Source organism: Sphaeramia orbicularis, chromosome 11, assembly GCF_902148855.1.
Source record: "Sphaeramia orbicularis chromosome 11, fSphaOr1.1, whole genome shotgun sequence".
Taxonomy (NCBI): Eukaryota; Metazoa; Chordata; class Actinopteri; order Kurtiformes; family Apogonidae; genus Sphaeramia; species Sphaeramia orbicularis.
The window spans coordinates 15,689,031-15,702,127 of NC_043967.1; the positions used below are offsets into that span (position 1 = coordinate 15,689,031).

Sequence of the window (13,097 nt, forward strand, 5' to 3'; positions counted from 1 at the left end):
AGGGCTTAAGTTAGCTCTACAAAGATCCTGTCTCCTATAGAGTCACACTGAGCCTCTCTCTACAAATACAAACTCAGTAATTTGATAAAATTGATCTAGTTAAGCTGATAAAGCTGATAAAGCTTAATGTCTAACCTTGTCAGTCAGCTGACATTTTGCATTAGCTCATCCATAACCCCTTAAAGATGGTTATGATCCCTTCAGCTCCCACAGCTCCATCCCTTTGATCCAAATATGGTCAGTTCTTGCTTCAAAAATCTAATATGATAATGGACAAATTGAAAACTATTCACTTTAAACAACAGTTGAGACACCAGTGGGTGAAGTCAAGTTTCCTCAGTCCATTAGAGTCTTTCTCTTTCCAGTCAAAAATCTCTTGTTTATGGTTATGATGTTTAGCTTGAGAAGTTTGTTATCCTACCATAGCGGTCCAAATCATTTCTTCCTGTGATTTCAACCAATGTCTCTAGACCAGCATTGGTCAATCTTCTCTCTCTCTCTCTCTTTTTTTTTTTTTTTTTTTACATACACCTATTCAAACAATTGCAACACATTGCTGATGAAATGATGAAATGTTTTAACCCCCTTAAACAACGGACTTGTCATTTTTCTGGTGAGGTCAGGCCTGATAGTTGAGGTGAGGGTAGCAGCAATGCATCATGCCAATGAATAGCCTCAAGGGGACAGTGAAACAAGCATGTCAGTGTGAGTGTGCTATGCCAGAATTTCTTGTCCAGACACTGCTTTGTCCCAGATTTGTGGGTTTAAAAAGCCTCACAAATGCTCTATATGCACATTCACCAGTTCCAGACAGTCCTGTGCCACCACCTAGAGCAGCCCCAGGGCTGTCGAAGCTACAACAACAACTGAATGAGCATAGGGAAGGAAGGAGAGGAGACAGGAAGTGGGCTTGGAGGGGTTAACCAGAAGGAAAAGCAAGGGATTGATGGTGAGGTAGGTGAGGAAGTGAGCAATAGGGATGTTATGGACCAGTAAGGGAAAGAGAAAGAGAGCCTGACAAATACACCAAGACAGACAGATGAGGGTGGGTAAGGGACACAGCGAGATGTGGCGGGCGAAAGTTGAAAGCAAGTGTGATGGAGCTGTGAGAGGTAGAGTGATGAAAGATGGAGATGGAGCGAGGTAGAAATTGTCCGGGATATACAAAGATGGATGGAAAGACCTCCTCACCTCTTTGCCAGAATTCATACCAGCATCTCAGAAGCTGCAACAGAGCAGCCACATAACAGCAAGAAAGTCACTTCAGGGTTACCATAGTTACCTCCAACATGCCATGGCAACCAAGGTTACAGTTGTACTTAGCTCAGAATACTGAATCTGATTTAGTCATACCATTAAAAATGTAATCATCACATACAAAGAGATTAATCTGTTTCTGTAGTGATTTATATTTTGTGTGGAACATACATTTAGGAACATGAGCGTATGTCTAACCCTATGGGATCAAGACAAATATGGATAATCATAACACATCCAAAAAAGCTCAGCTGTTTGCCTTTTTGCACCATGAGTGACAAAACCCACCCAGCAGTAATGTGAGAGACCGGTAGAGATCATGCCAAGACACATGACAGCAGTGACTGAAACTCAGGGTTATTCAACAAAATTATGATTTCTGAACTCTTGCTCAGTTAACGGGTTAGAAAATAATTTAATGACTGATCTTGATTTCTTGGATTATTTGATGTCAGGAGCCAACACAATATGCAGGAAATCAGGTTTTATTTGAATGTGTGAGTAATATTGCAAGCAGAATAAGATACAATTTTACTCAAACACATACTAAAAATTGTGAAACTAATGACTTCATGGCTCCATATTTGAGATTCATCCATGGTCTTATGTACTTATCTAAGTTGGTTTTGTGGTTTGTTGTATTGACATTAGCCATCTCAATTGCTATTCTAATCTCAGTTGCCTACACCGAATATCACAGCCCCGATACACTGATTTTCCATGAAAATCCTAATGCTTTCTTTTGAGTTTATCATAGCCTCTCTTCTGTTCCTCTACCACTGTAAATGTGAAACACTAGACATTGTTAGTTTAGACATGCCCTGCACAACATCCGTAAGCATACAAGCACATGCAAATCCTACATGGAGGATCCATCATTGGCTTTTGTTTGTCTACATCCATGATGACAGCCTTTGCATTGATTTCTATGTGGAAGACTAGGGTGACTAGCGTGTCTGAAGTGACAGCAGTGTACAACACCAGCTACTGTTAGCTTAGAAATTTGCTATCAAACAACCAGCACCTGGAATCCACACAGACTCCAACAGAAACCAAACATACTGGAAAGAATGCTACTTGTTCAACCCTGCCACTCAAAGACATGAATTTATTCTTCTATTTCTGTCTTTTTTTACTTAATCTTTGACTTTCACTCTGCAGAATGATGTCTGTACACTTTTACACTATAAGAGTTTTCTCACATTCATCTGCTAAAGGGTGAACATGTCTGCAAGAAGGAAAAAGTTTAATTTTACAGGAGAGCCTTAAGTAAACAAGAGATTTGCACTGGGTCAATCCACAGCCTGGCCAAAAAAGTCCCTACCTGGATTGAACTCAGCAAATAGATCCTCCCATTAGATAATTACTACAGTGATTAATACATTTCTTAACTGATGCAGTGAGTAGCTCATCAGTTCTGAAACAAACAATCGGTTTGATAGAGAGTATTGGACTGTGTTTCAGTGAATAAAGGTCATGTGGTCTGATGAGTCCAGATTGACCCTGCTCCAGAGTGATGGACGCATCAGGGTGAGAAGAGAGGCGGATGAAGTGATTACCCATCATGCCTAGTGTCTGCAGTACAAAGCTACGGGGGCAGTGTTATGATCTGGTCATCAAAGAAATTACATATATAGATGTTTGTTTTTGGGGGGGGGGGTTGGCCATGATGAGTATAATACTGGCCTGTAAATGCATGTTTTCATTATAAAATTACTTTCAATTTTATGATTCTTAAGGAGGATTGACTTTTCTTTTTGTGGTCAGAATCACAAGCATGGCTGACAGGGAACATGTGTGAATGCACTGAAAAATAATCCCGATTATGTTTAGAAATTAAATTCCCATAAGATAATGGAGACTAATTATAACTACTTAATGTCACAAGTTGATCAAATTGCAAAATCAGCATCAGGGATCATAAGAGGGCAAAACTGCCATAATTACCATACACTCACAAAACCCAACAGTAGAGTTCAGAGACAATGGTGATCCAGCACATATCTGTTAGAAGTCTGATGTGAAAAGAATCAGAATACTTTATTAACCCTGGGAAGAGAATTATTGAGGAAAAAGCGGGAAACATCTAGTACCTACCAGATAAACTTAATTCAGATAGTCTGGATCAGTGGTTCTCAAACTTTTTACAGTGGAGTACCCCATGAAATATACTTTTTTAGCCAAGTACCCCCAACTCTCACTTCAGCATTTTTGATTGAAAAAAAAATTTGGCAAAATTTGTCTCTGTACCAAAGGTGTCTGTCTATATTTTCAAAACTTTGTAAAAAACAAAACAAAACACCATATATTTAACGTAATATATATATATATAAAAAAAAACAAAAAACACATTTTTTAAAGTAAATTTTGTGTGCAAAATATAAACTGAAAAGTGCCCTCTTTCATTGATAAGAAAAATAAATAGATAGGTCATTAACTAATAACTGAACTTTTCATCAACAAAAAACAATTACTTAGCTACTAAAATAAACTCATTATGAATAATATAAAACAGAAATGATGTTAAAATGTTACCAAAGTTTAAACAAAATGACTGACAATAAAATTATTACATGAATGTATTTATTGTGTTTTACATTTCAGCATAAATTCTCATTATTTATTTTGTATTCAGTACATGATGGCTTATTTAATGTATTTTTTAAAAAAAAATAAAAAATTCAAGTACCCCTGGGGCTTCTTCCAAGTACCCCTGGGTGTATGCATACCCCTGGCCTACATTTTTCAACCAGGAGGAGTGGAAATTCTATCAGTTTGACAGCCAAAAAAAAAGGTTATTGAGCTTTTGTACAAACATTCATTTTATTGCTGAAGTATTCTTATTGTCTTACAACTGCATGGAAATGGGTCTTAAATTTTTCCTATGGACACACTCCTTCAGTCATTTACAATTTCACATGTTGCGAAGGCAGGAAAGTGATTAGAAATCCTCATCTTTAATCACTTTTGTGACTCTTTATCATCCAGTCCCCCAGGCTCTCACAAACTGAAACATTAAACCAGTCATTACATTCCTGTAATTTGCTACCATTCCCCTCCTTTTTCTTTTCCTCTCTGTCACAGTCAATATTTCTTTCATCATCCATTGTCTATTTCCCTGTTTGCCTCCTTTCTTCACATGCTGTCACACACCCTCTGTCTTCCTCAGCACTGAATCCTCTCATTTGAGAAGTTAAACGAGTCTATAAATGGCAAACTTGGCCCAGACTTCCACTGGTGAAACCCCGTTTGTCGTCGTTTTGGACAGTCCATTAGAGGCGGTGATTAGGAGACGAATCTCACTAATTAGGCAGTTTAACAAGGCGGAACGTCCACGGTGACTGGGAGCCTCTGGAACAGAAGTCCCAGAAGTTTGCTGGAACAGACGAGGCGCTCACCCCCTTTGAGTGCACAGTAATAATCAGTCTGGTGACCTTACAGCGAGGGCTGCATTTGACTGCTGAGTCTGCACTGATGATGGTGTCGGTGTCGTGTTGACTGGACACTTAGTCAAAGACTTGTTAAATCCAGTGCACACCTCTGACTTGCTCTTGATTCAAAACACTCATTTACATTTTCACACTTAGCTAAGCCTTCAGCTATGATGAATTACAAGCCTGGGAGATTAGAATTTTGTTGATTTTTCTCCTCTATTTGTGGTGACAAAACAAAATCACAAAACATGCAATTCACGTCCTCAGTTTTTGCAGAGAGGACATCCTTTACCATTTGTTCTCTTAATGTAGGACAGTACTATCCTTCCTGTTTATTTCCACCCTGGAATTAAACAGTCTCTATATCAAGTGGGCTTTGGAGAAAATGGGAAAAGCAGTGCCAGTCCACTACCAGTTACTGAGAAACCCTCTGCACCCTGCAGCTCCACAGTCAATGATGATTGATTACTCCATCAGTCTCATAACTGCACTCATTACTTCTTTTACAGTCCCTCCCTCGCTGTGGACAGTAATGCCCTGCTTTTCACAAGTTGGACAATTAGATTGTAAAAATAACTCTACTCAATGGGTATTAAGTCAATTACAGTTCTACTGATCCTGTATGATAAATAGACTTCTGCTTATTAAGCGAACAGTCAAGGTTATCTCTACATAAATAAACCTCATTGAAACATACATGTGTTCTGTGGTCTTTTATCCTCAGTAATTAGCTCCCTAGGTTTTCATAGAAGTCATGAGGTCCAGCAGCATAGCAACATTATATACCCTCTTTTCTCTCTGTTACATTGGGATCTATTTTGACATGCTTCTAAAGTGTGCAATACTCAAGATAAGTTTTTAAGTATTCACCTGGCAGTGAATATAACCACAGTAGGATCCCATCGTCACTTTGTAACAGCCTAATTAGATGCGCTGCATTTAAAGAATGTTAATCAGTAGAGGAAACTTCTACTTTACTACCCTTATGTTCAGAGAAAGAGACAGCAGAACATCCACGCACATAGAGTTCTGTGTCACAAAGCAGCATTGTGCTGAAAACAGTGCACACTTTCCTTTCATTTCTTGCTCCACTATCTTCATCCTCTGTCTCTTAATCTCTATTCATTCTCTCTCTCTTTCATTCATTACACATTTACCACCATTACCATCGCCACCCCATATAGACTCAGCACACAGCTGTTCCAAGTCTCGGCGTCAGTGATTGTGACAGTAATTACCTGCTAGGTGGAGGTGGAACTAGTTTGTGCTGAAAGCTATAAAATAGCCGTCTTGGAGAATGCTGCAGAACAGGGAGCACCCCGCACTCATTGGGAGACTTTCACAGTCCTCTGCTACAACTTTACCACCAAACCGTCTGCTTAATTTGGCTAGGGGACAGACAACAATGCGGTCTCCATCTCCCCAATGAATATCATCACTGGCTGACAGAAAGTCACGTCAGCAAATATTCTGTACTGGTGACAAGACTGCAGAGATGATTTCAGCTTAGAGGTATTGTGTGATGGTGGGCTTTGCAGAGCATTTACACATTCATACTAATAGGAATGTTAATTCTAAATGACGCATCCATTTCGGATAAGATAAAAGAAATAGTATTTATTTCGATTAATGGCTCAATTTGGTAATGTTAAAATGACAACACATTCATTCTCAACATGTTATTTCTCTAAAAAAACCCCAAAAAACTACATACTCCTCGATGAGCAATATGTGATTGTAACAAGCTCCACATCAGCAAATTAGAGCTCCAGTGACGGACAGGTGGTGAGATTAGTCACCTGAATGCCCCAGTATTGTAGTAATGACAGAAGGTGTCACAGCACTCTCACATAGTCATCACTGTGCACAGCTACAGACAGGTTATGTTATTTTAGTTACAGTACAGCAGCAAACAGGGACACACCAAACCTGACACAGTGATCAGAGGTGTTTGTGCTTGTCAATCCATGAGTTGACAAAGCACACAGTGAAACAGAGATACTGTTAAGCTTTTGAGCTGAGCTATCAGACAACTTTATTCCAACAACTACAGCAACTTCACCTAGGGTTATCTAGAATATCTGTGTATTTTCTTCCTTATCCTCCCAGAAATTCAATATATATGCACATGGAAAATTCTCTTTCTAAGCAGAGGATAACTTTAATCTCTTTTAAAGGCCACCAGTAATTTTAAAGTATTCCCTGAGTGCAAATCAGATCAACTTTAAGTCTTGTCTACTTTCAGTTTTACCCATTTATCATATACTATTTCCAGGGCTGACCTGCCCGCTTGGGCTTTGAATGACGTCAAAGGGACTCACATAACAGTGAACCCACGCACTTCCTTTATATTTGCTATTGACCAGGCTATCAGACCCAATTTGTCCCGTCAGGCTCCGCTGCCCGCAGTTCGGCCCATCTTCCAGTTCAAATCCACCATTAATTTCCTCCACCTTCCAGCTCAAGGACAGCAGTTCATTCTCGTGGCGGCTTGACAAACCACTTGTGCTAGGTACAGTACCACTCCAATTCCCCAGTGTTAGAATGGGGCTGAATGCCCAGGCACACGAATGTTTGTTGCCACTCGACATATAGCCTGTTCTTACTCATGCAGTGGTGCTCAACCTGCAGAGTATCTGAGAACTGAGAGAACCAGGGATGTCTGGTTATTATGGTGCTGTCCTGAGTGCCATGAGTGCAGAAAAGGATTCAAGCACTAACTTTAGGATAATCTTGACATGTAGATATTAGACTTTTTCTTTTTTTACAATGAAGGGCTGATGGCTCAGATTTAACAAAAACACAGATTAGGACTTTTGGATGGATATATAAAGCAAAACATGCCACACAGGAGCACAATGCGTATTTAAGAAATAACAAAAAATAAATTAAGAATTGCAAAGTGCATGCCTTTGGATATATACAGGTGCCAAATGTACAACACCAAGGGTAAAGATATAACTTTTAAAAGACACATGAGCTGAAAGAGCAATATGGTCTGGAGAAAGTGGTCTTAACCAAACGTGTAAGAAAAAACAAGACTGTCTTCTTGTAAAGAGGATACTCATTATGAAGAAAGAATATTACTACGGAAAGAGGCCAGAGTTCAGACAAAAAGTTGACGTATAGAAATGCCTGTGTGCGCCTAAGCCCTCGGAAAGACTCACTGTATCGCTGCCGCCGACCAATTAATTTTGATAAATGCGACTGCTGCTTTCAGACCGGCGGGAGGAAGATAGCCGCAGGAGCAGATAAAAAAAGGTTAACTTCACACGCATATACTGGAGGAAGTTTGGCTCACTATCAATATATGTATCAGATCAGTGACACAGGCTGCAAGTTGTGAACTAGTTGTGTTAATGTCCATCCTGGAGCCTGTGTGAGAGTCCAGTTAACCCTTTGTCGCTGTCTGTGGTGCTGCTGAGCTTTCAGCACCACAGACAGCGACAGCCTCAGTCCATTAATTGCTCCTGGAGCGCTCTGGATCTCCATAACTGTCTACTGTGGAGAGGGAGAAAAAAACACATTTAGCACTCTGAAGTTAAACGGCTGTGCCTGGAATATCTGTCTAGCTGTAATTACAAGCCTGGGAAACAAATCACAATTGTGCAAAACATTTAAGCCTTGACTGGAAGCTATAATTTAAGTTGGTTTTACAGAATGGGCTATTAATTTACCTACTGTATTACTGTAAAACAGCAGATCCCTTGCAAAGTGAGGAACACAACCCACCTGGAAACTCTATGCAATCACTCAATGAAAAAAAAGAAGGAGTTAAAACAATCAAAACGCAAACTTACGAGTGCCATCAAACCGTGTGGCTATTGTGTCCAGAAACGTGTTCTGCGGCGCTAATAATCCCTTCATCACAGGCATTTTCCCTGCTTAATGTCGAAGTCCCCATCAAAGTTACTGAGGAGAAATTTGCAAGTCGTCCAAACGTGCGGGGTTGCTCCAAACGCGTGAGGAGACGCCGAGAATATATGAACAGGGAGCTATCCGGCCAAGTCAGCACAATGCGAAGCCTAGCCCGGGGAGAGTGCACGTGACGCGCGCGCGCACCCGTGAGTCTGGGGAGCCTCTGTTGCGTGTGTTAGCCACAGGAGGAGACCAAACCTACAGGTGCAGTTCAGGTAATAGCCAGGGACGACCGTGAGAGAGGGAGGCTGCCTGTCAGCGATGCCATTATTATGCCTTGGGATTCAATGATCATCTCTCTGCAGCGAGCAATGGTAGGAGACATCAATCATTCTCAACAACAATAGTGATCAAAACGCAAATGAGGGACTTTCTCAGTGTGGGGGCGCAATACACAAACACAAACGCAACTTTTAATTGCAAGTTTTCTCTATTTTCTGTATTTCCTCACAGTCTTTGATATAAACTCCATGGCCACCTCCACTGACTGCCCATTAAGTGTGAAAAAAAAAAAAAGATTTATATACATACTGACTTGTAAATGAGCTGTGCTACTAGTGTGTATTTTTGGTATGCTTATTTCTAGTATGATGAGTAGGCAGAAGACGTTGACAGACAGAAAAGAAGAACAGACAGTGGGATATGGAGGAAGCAGCAGTAGAAACATAGATGCACAGTTAGTTCATGTTAAAAAGAAAAAAGTGCATATATCTACCATTATTTATTTGATTAAAAAAAGCAGTAATACTAAGTGAGGTATGGTAAAATAAGTGCATGTCTCATTTCCATTTCTAACATGTCCACACTCCTCTCCCTCACACATGCTGTATCTTTGAGCAACGACTCAGCTGAACGCTGGAACAAAGACAACACGTGGTTTTAGCGCCACCTGGAGGCAAAAATCACACGCGATGTATGTCATTACCTCAGATATGTTCAGCTGCACTTTTTTTATTTTTTATTTTTTATTTTTTTTATTATTATTTTAAATGATACATTTACGTAAATATGTACTTAGACATAAGGAACCACACAGACACAATACAAAACAAACAAAAACAAAACAAAACAAAAAAACAAAACCCCTAATTATACAACAGACCTACAAACCAATTAAACACGAAAAAGAGAAAGAACCCCCCACACACGACAACAACAAAAAAAACAACAACAACAATAAAATAAATAATATTATCGACTCCTCTTTACAATGCTCAGGGCTGATTAAGACTTAATATAATGTATACTAACAACACATTTCTCCATCAAAAGGACATAGGAGACAGCAGGACACTCTTGTTGACAGTAGAAAAAAAAGGATTCCATTGTTGATAAAACAAATTAATTTTTCCACGAAAAGAAAACTTCATCTTTTCCAAGAAAAGTAAATTATCCACCCATTGCACAAAGGTGGGTGGCAGAGGTTCTTTCCACTTCAGCTGCACCTTCCGCTGCACACTAGCGCCCTCGTGTGGGAATTCGACAGCATTCTTCAATAAAAATGGAACTGGTTTAAGCTCAAATTCATCCGATCTGCTTACAAAGGAGGACAAAAGTAGAGAACAAGGAACTTGTGGGTTATTGCAGTACATATTCTCCCTCTCCTGTCTTCATTATCACTCACTTATCCATATAGTTGTGATAGGGTTTATCCTATAGTTCCATAGGTAGTAGAGGTTTATAGTATTTGTACTAACTGTTGTAGTAGTAGTACACCCACTGTTAATACTTGTTTTGTAGTAGTAGTACTAACAGTCATGGACCTTTGTTCTGGTTTTTAGTAATATTACTTAGACCAAGTGATCTACTTATGACAGTTTTAGTTCAGTTATCTGCTTTTTATATTTTAATCTATTCTTGTATTTTATTCTTTAATTTAGGTTTTATCTATTCATCTGTATTTTTATTTATTTTTAATTTTTTAAATTTATTTTTATTTTATTTTTTTTGTACAGTTGTTCTATGTCTTTTAATCTTTTCTTGTATTTTACTGTGTTATTTTAGTTTTTTATTCATTTTTCTGTACAACACTTTGGTCCACTGTGGTTGTTTTAAAGTGCTTTACAAATAAAATTGGATTGGATTGGATCTGTGCATCAATTGCATCCATGTGTCTCCCCCTACTTCCCCCCTTCTCCCCCAGTCTCTCTCTCTCTCTCTCTCTCTCTCTTTTTCTCTTCCTTTACCCTCTCTCTTTCACCCCAACTGGTCAAAGCAGACGTCCATCCTCCAGGAGTCAGGGTCTGCTCCAGGTTTATATCTGTTAAAAGGACGTTTTTCCTTCCACTGTCACCAGTCACAAGTGTTTGCTCCTGGACGATTCTGTTTCTGTAAATTGGCTTGAGAGTCTGGTCTCGATTAAAGTGTCATGAGATAACTTTTGTTATGATTTATATATAAATAAAATTTGATTTGATATTATGTGGTACTTATATGAGCCACAAAAAATGAAAAAAATTTCAAGGTACCTAAGTTACAGACAGAGAAATAGATTTGACAATTGTCATTGTTTTTTTGCTGCAGAAGCCTTCCATACTAGGAAGTGTACTTCTGTGAATTTGCAGCCTGCAGTTGTGGTTTTCCTGAGAGACTTTTACTGTATTTCAGCAGCATTGCCAAATCAGATGATTTAACAGAAAGTTAAAATACTTCCAATAAAAGCATCGAAGAGCTTGATCAGATATTTAGTTCGCAGTAAAGGATAGCAGTTTCTATACGAAAAAAAAAAAACAAAAAAAAACAACAGTGCACATAGTCAAAAGCAAAGTAAATCTAACTGTAATTAAATCATTTCTCATTTATTTTGAAATAAATATCACCAGACTCACAGGTAATGATTGAAAACATCTGAAAATGTAGCCTCAGTGTCCAGTACTGGGTAAAAGTCCTGAACCAGCATTAGGTTTGTTGGTTTAGTGAAGTTCAAATGTCCATACATATGCATTTCTCAGTCTCTGTATTAGCCCATAAAGACCCAGTGCTACTTTTGTGAGAGTTCACATATTAATTATTTTCTATTTAATCCTTTCTAATGTGATTTATCACTATTTATCATAATACTATCCTCTCCATTTCGCATTTATTTCAGTGAAAATCAGGTATTTTCCTATACTTATTTTTACTGATCATGTACTTTAATCATCATGCTGAGATTACATTTGAGGGTTATTATACCAAAAACAGAGAAAACTTCAGAAAAAGTGACTTTATCCGTAAAATATATCATTAACTGAACATTAACCAAGTGTCTCCATCCACTGTCATTGATCCAAGTCCATGGGTTTTACTGGTGAATCAATGTTGTAGAAGATGACAGTGTTTTCATGTTCACTGCGGAACCTCTGCACATCCAAATGGGTCACATCTAATGACCATGAAAAGATGACAAACTGTTTTTAACACCAATTATTTACATGTATTGATAGGATTAGTGGCTCTAAAGTTATTAAACAATCTAGATCAGTAGATGCTTTTGGACGCTGGTGTATATTTGGGTCTTAAGGGGTTAAGATCCAGTCTGGATATATTTGAAGTATGTACAGCAAAACAACACTTTTAGAGAAAGAAACAGCTTCTATAAACCAAAACAGTTGTATTTAGTGTAGGCTCAACATGTCTTTAACCCTTTTGTTCAGAGAATATGAGATTTATTTAATTTTCTTATGTTTTTTTAACACTTTCATTTTATTGTTCCTTTTTTAAGAACATGTAGCAGATATGGACATACAGAGGGAACACAAAAAGAAAAAAATAAAGAAATACAAATCTCAAAAGAGAAAGAACAAAGTGGATTACCATGTCTCTACAGTTTGCACCATTGTTGTTATCAATAAAATTGTCCTCATCCTGTTGTAATAACAGACCACTTCTCCCACTTTTCTTGACATTGTTCCTTTAACTTTGGGGTCACCTGGAATTCAAATGGGGTCGCCTGAAGTTTCTAGTAACTGATTAAAAAAAAAGAAACTTACTAATAAAAAATATGTGGTGAGTTGAGAGAGACAATCCCAATCCATAGCACACATGACAAACTGTGAAGCTGAAACTGAAGCACTGTGGTTCTGTTTATCTTTCAAATGTTCATTGTGGTCGGTTTCAGATGCTGCAGCTCTTTCATAATTCATAGTTTGAGTTCTTGTTTGTTCAGTATTAATTGTCAGCCTTGTAAATCCAAGCTGGACTGACTGTACATATCCTGACCAAGGAAAATCAAATTCTCACTTTGTGCAGTAATCTACACCTGGCTTTTCTGCCTCCATCCATAATTATATACATTATATAGACTAAATGTTGTCTAAAATTAACGTTTATTTGCAACACAGTATAGCAAACTATTACATGATCAAAAACCAATTAATTTTAGCAAAAAAAAAAAAAAAAAAAGTCTCCATTTTGAATGTCTGGGGTTGCCAGAAATTTGTGATGTTAACATGAGGTCACGAACAAAAAAAGGTTGGGAACCACTGTCATAAGTCCTTATCTTATAGG

At 38.3% G+C, this 13,097-nt stretch overlaps 1 protein-coding gene across 1 annotated transcript in view; it reads right to left on the reverse strand.

The window, feature by feature from the left end:
* Positions 1-8,648, reverse strand: part of kcnh8 (potassium voltage-gated channel, subfamily H (eag-related), member 8) — a 95,697-nt gene extending 87,049 nt beyond the window's left edge. Inside the window, exon 1 of the mRNA XM_030148160.1 lies at positions 8,492-8,648. Within this exon, the coding sequence (XP_030004020.1) occupies positions 8,492-8,567 (76 nt within the window). The 5' untranslated portion in view covers positions 8,568-8,648. The remainder of the gene's footprint in view (positions 1-8,491) is intronic.
* Between the last annotated feature and the right edge of the window lie 4,449 nt (positions 8,649-13,097).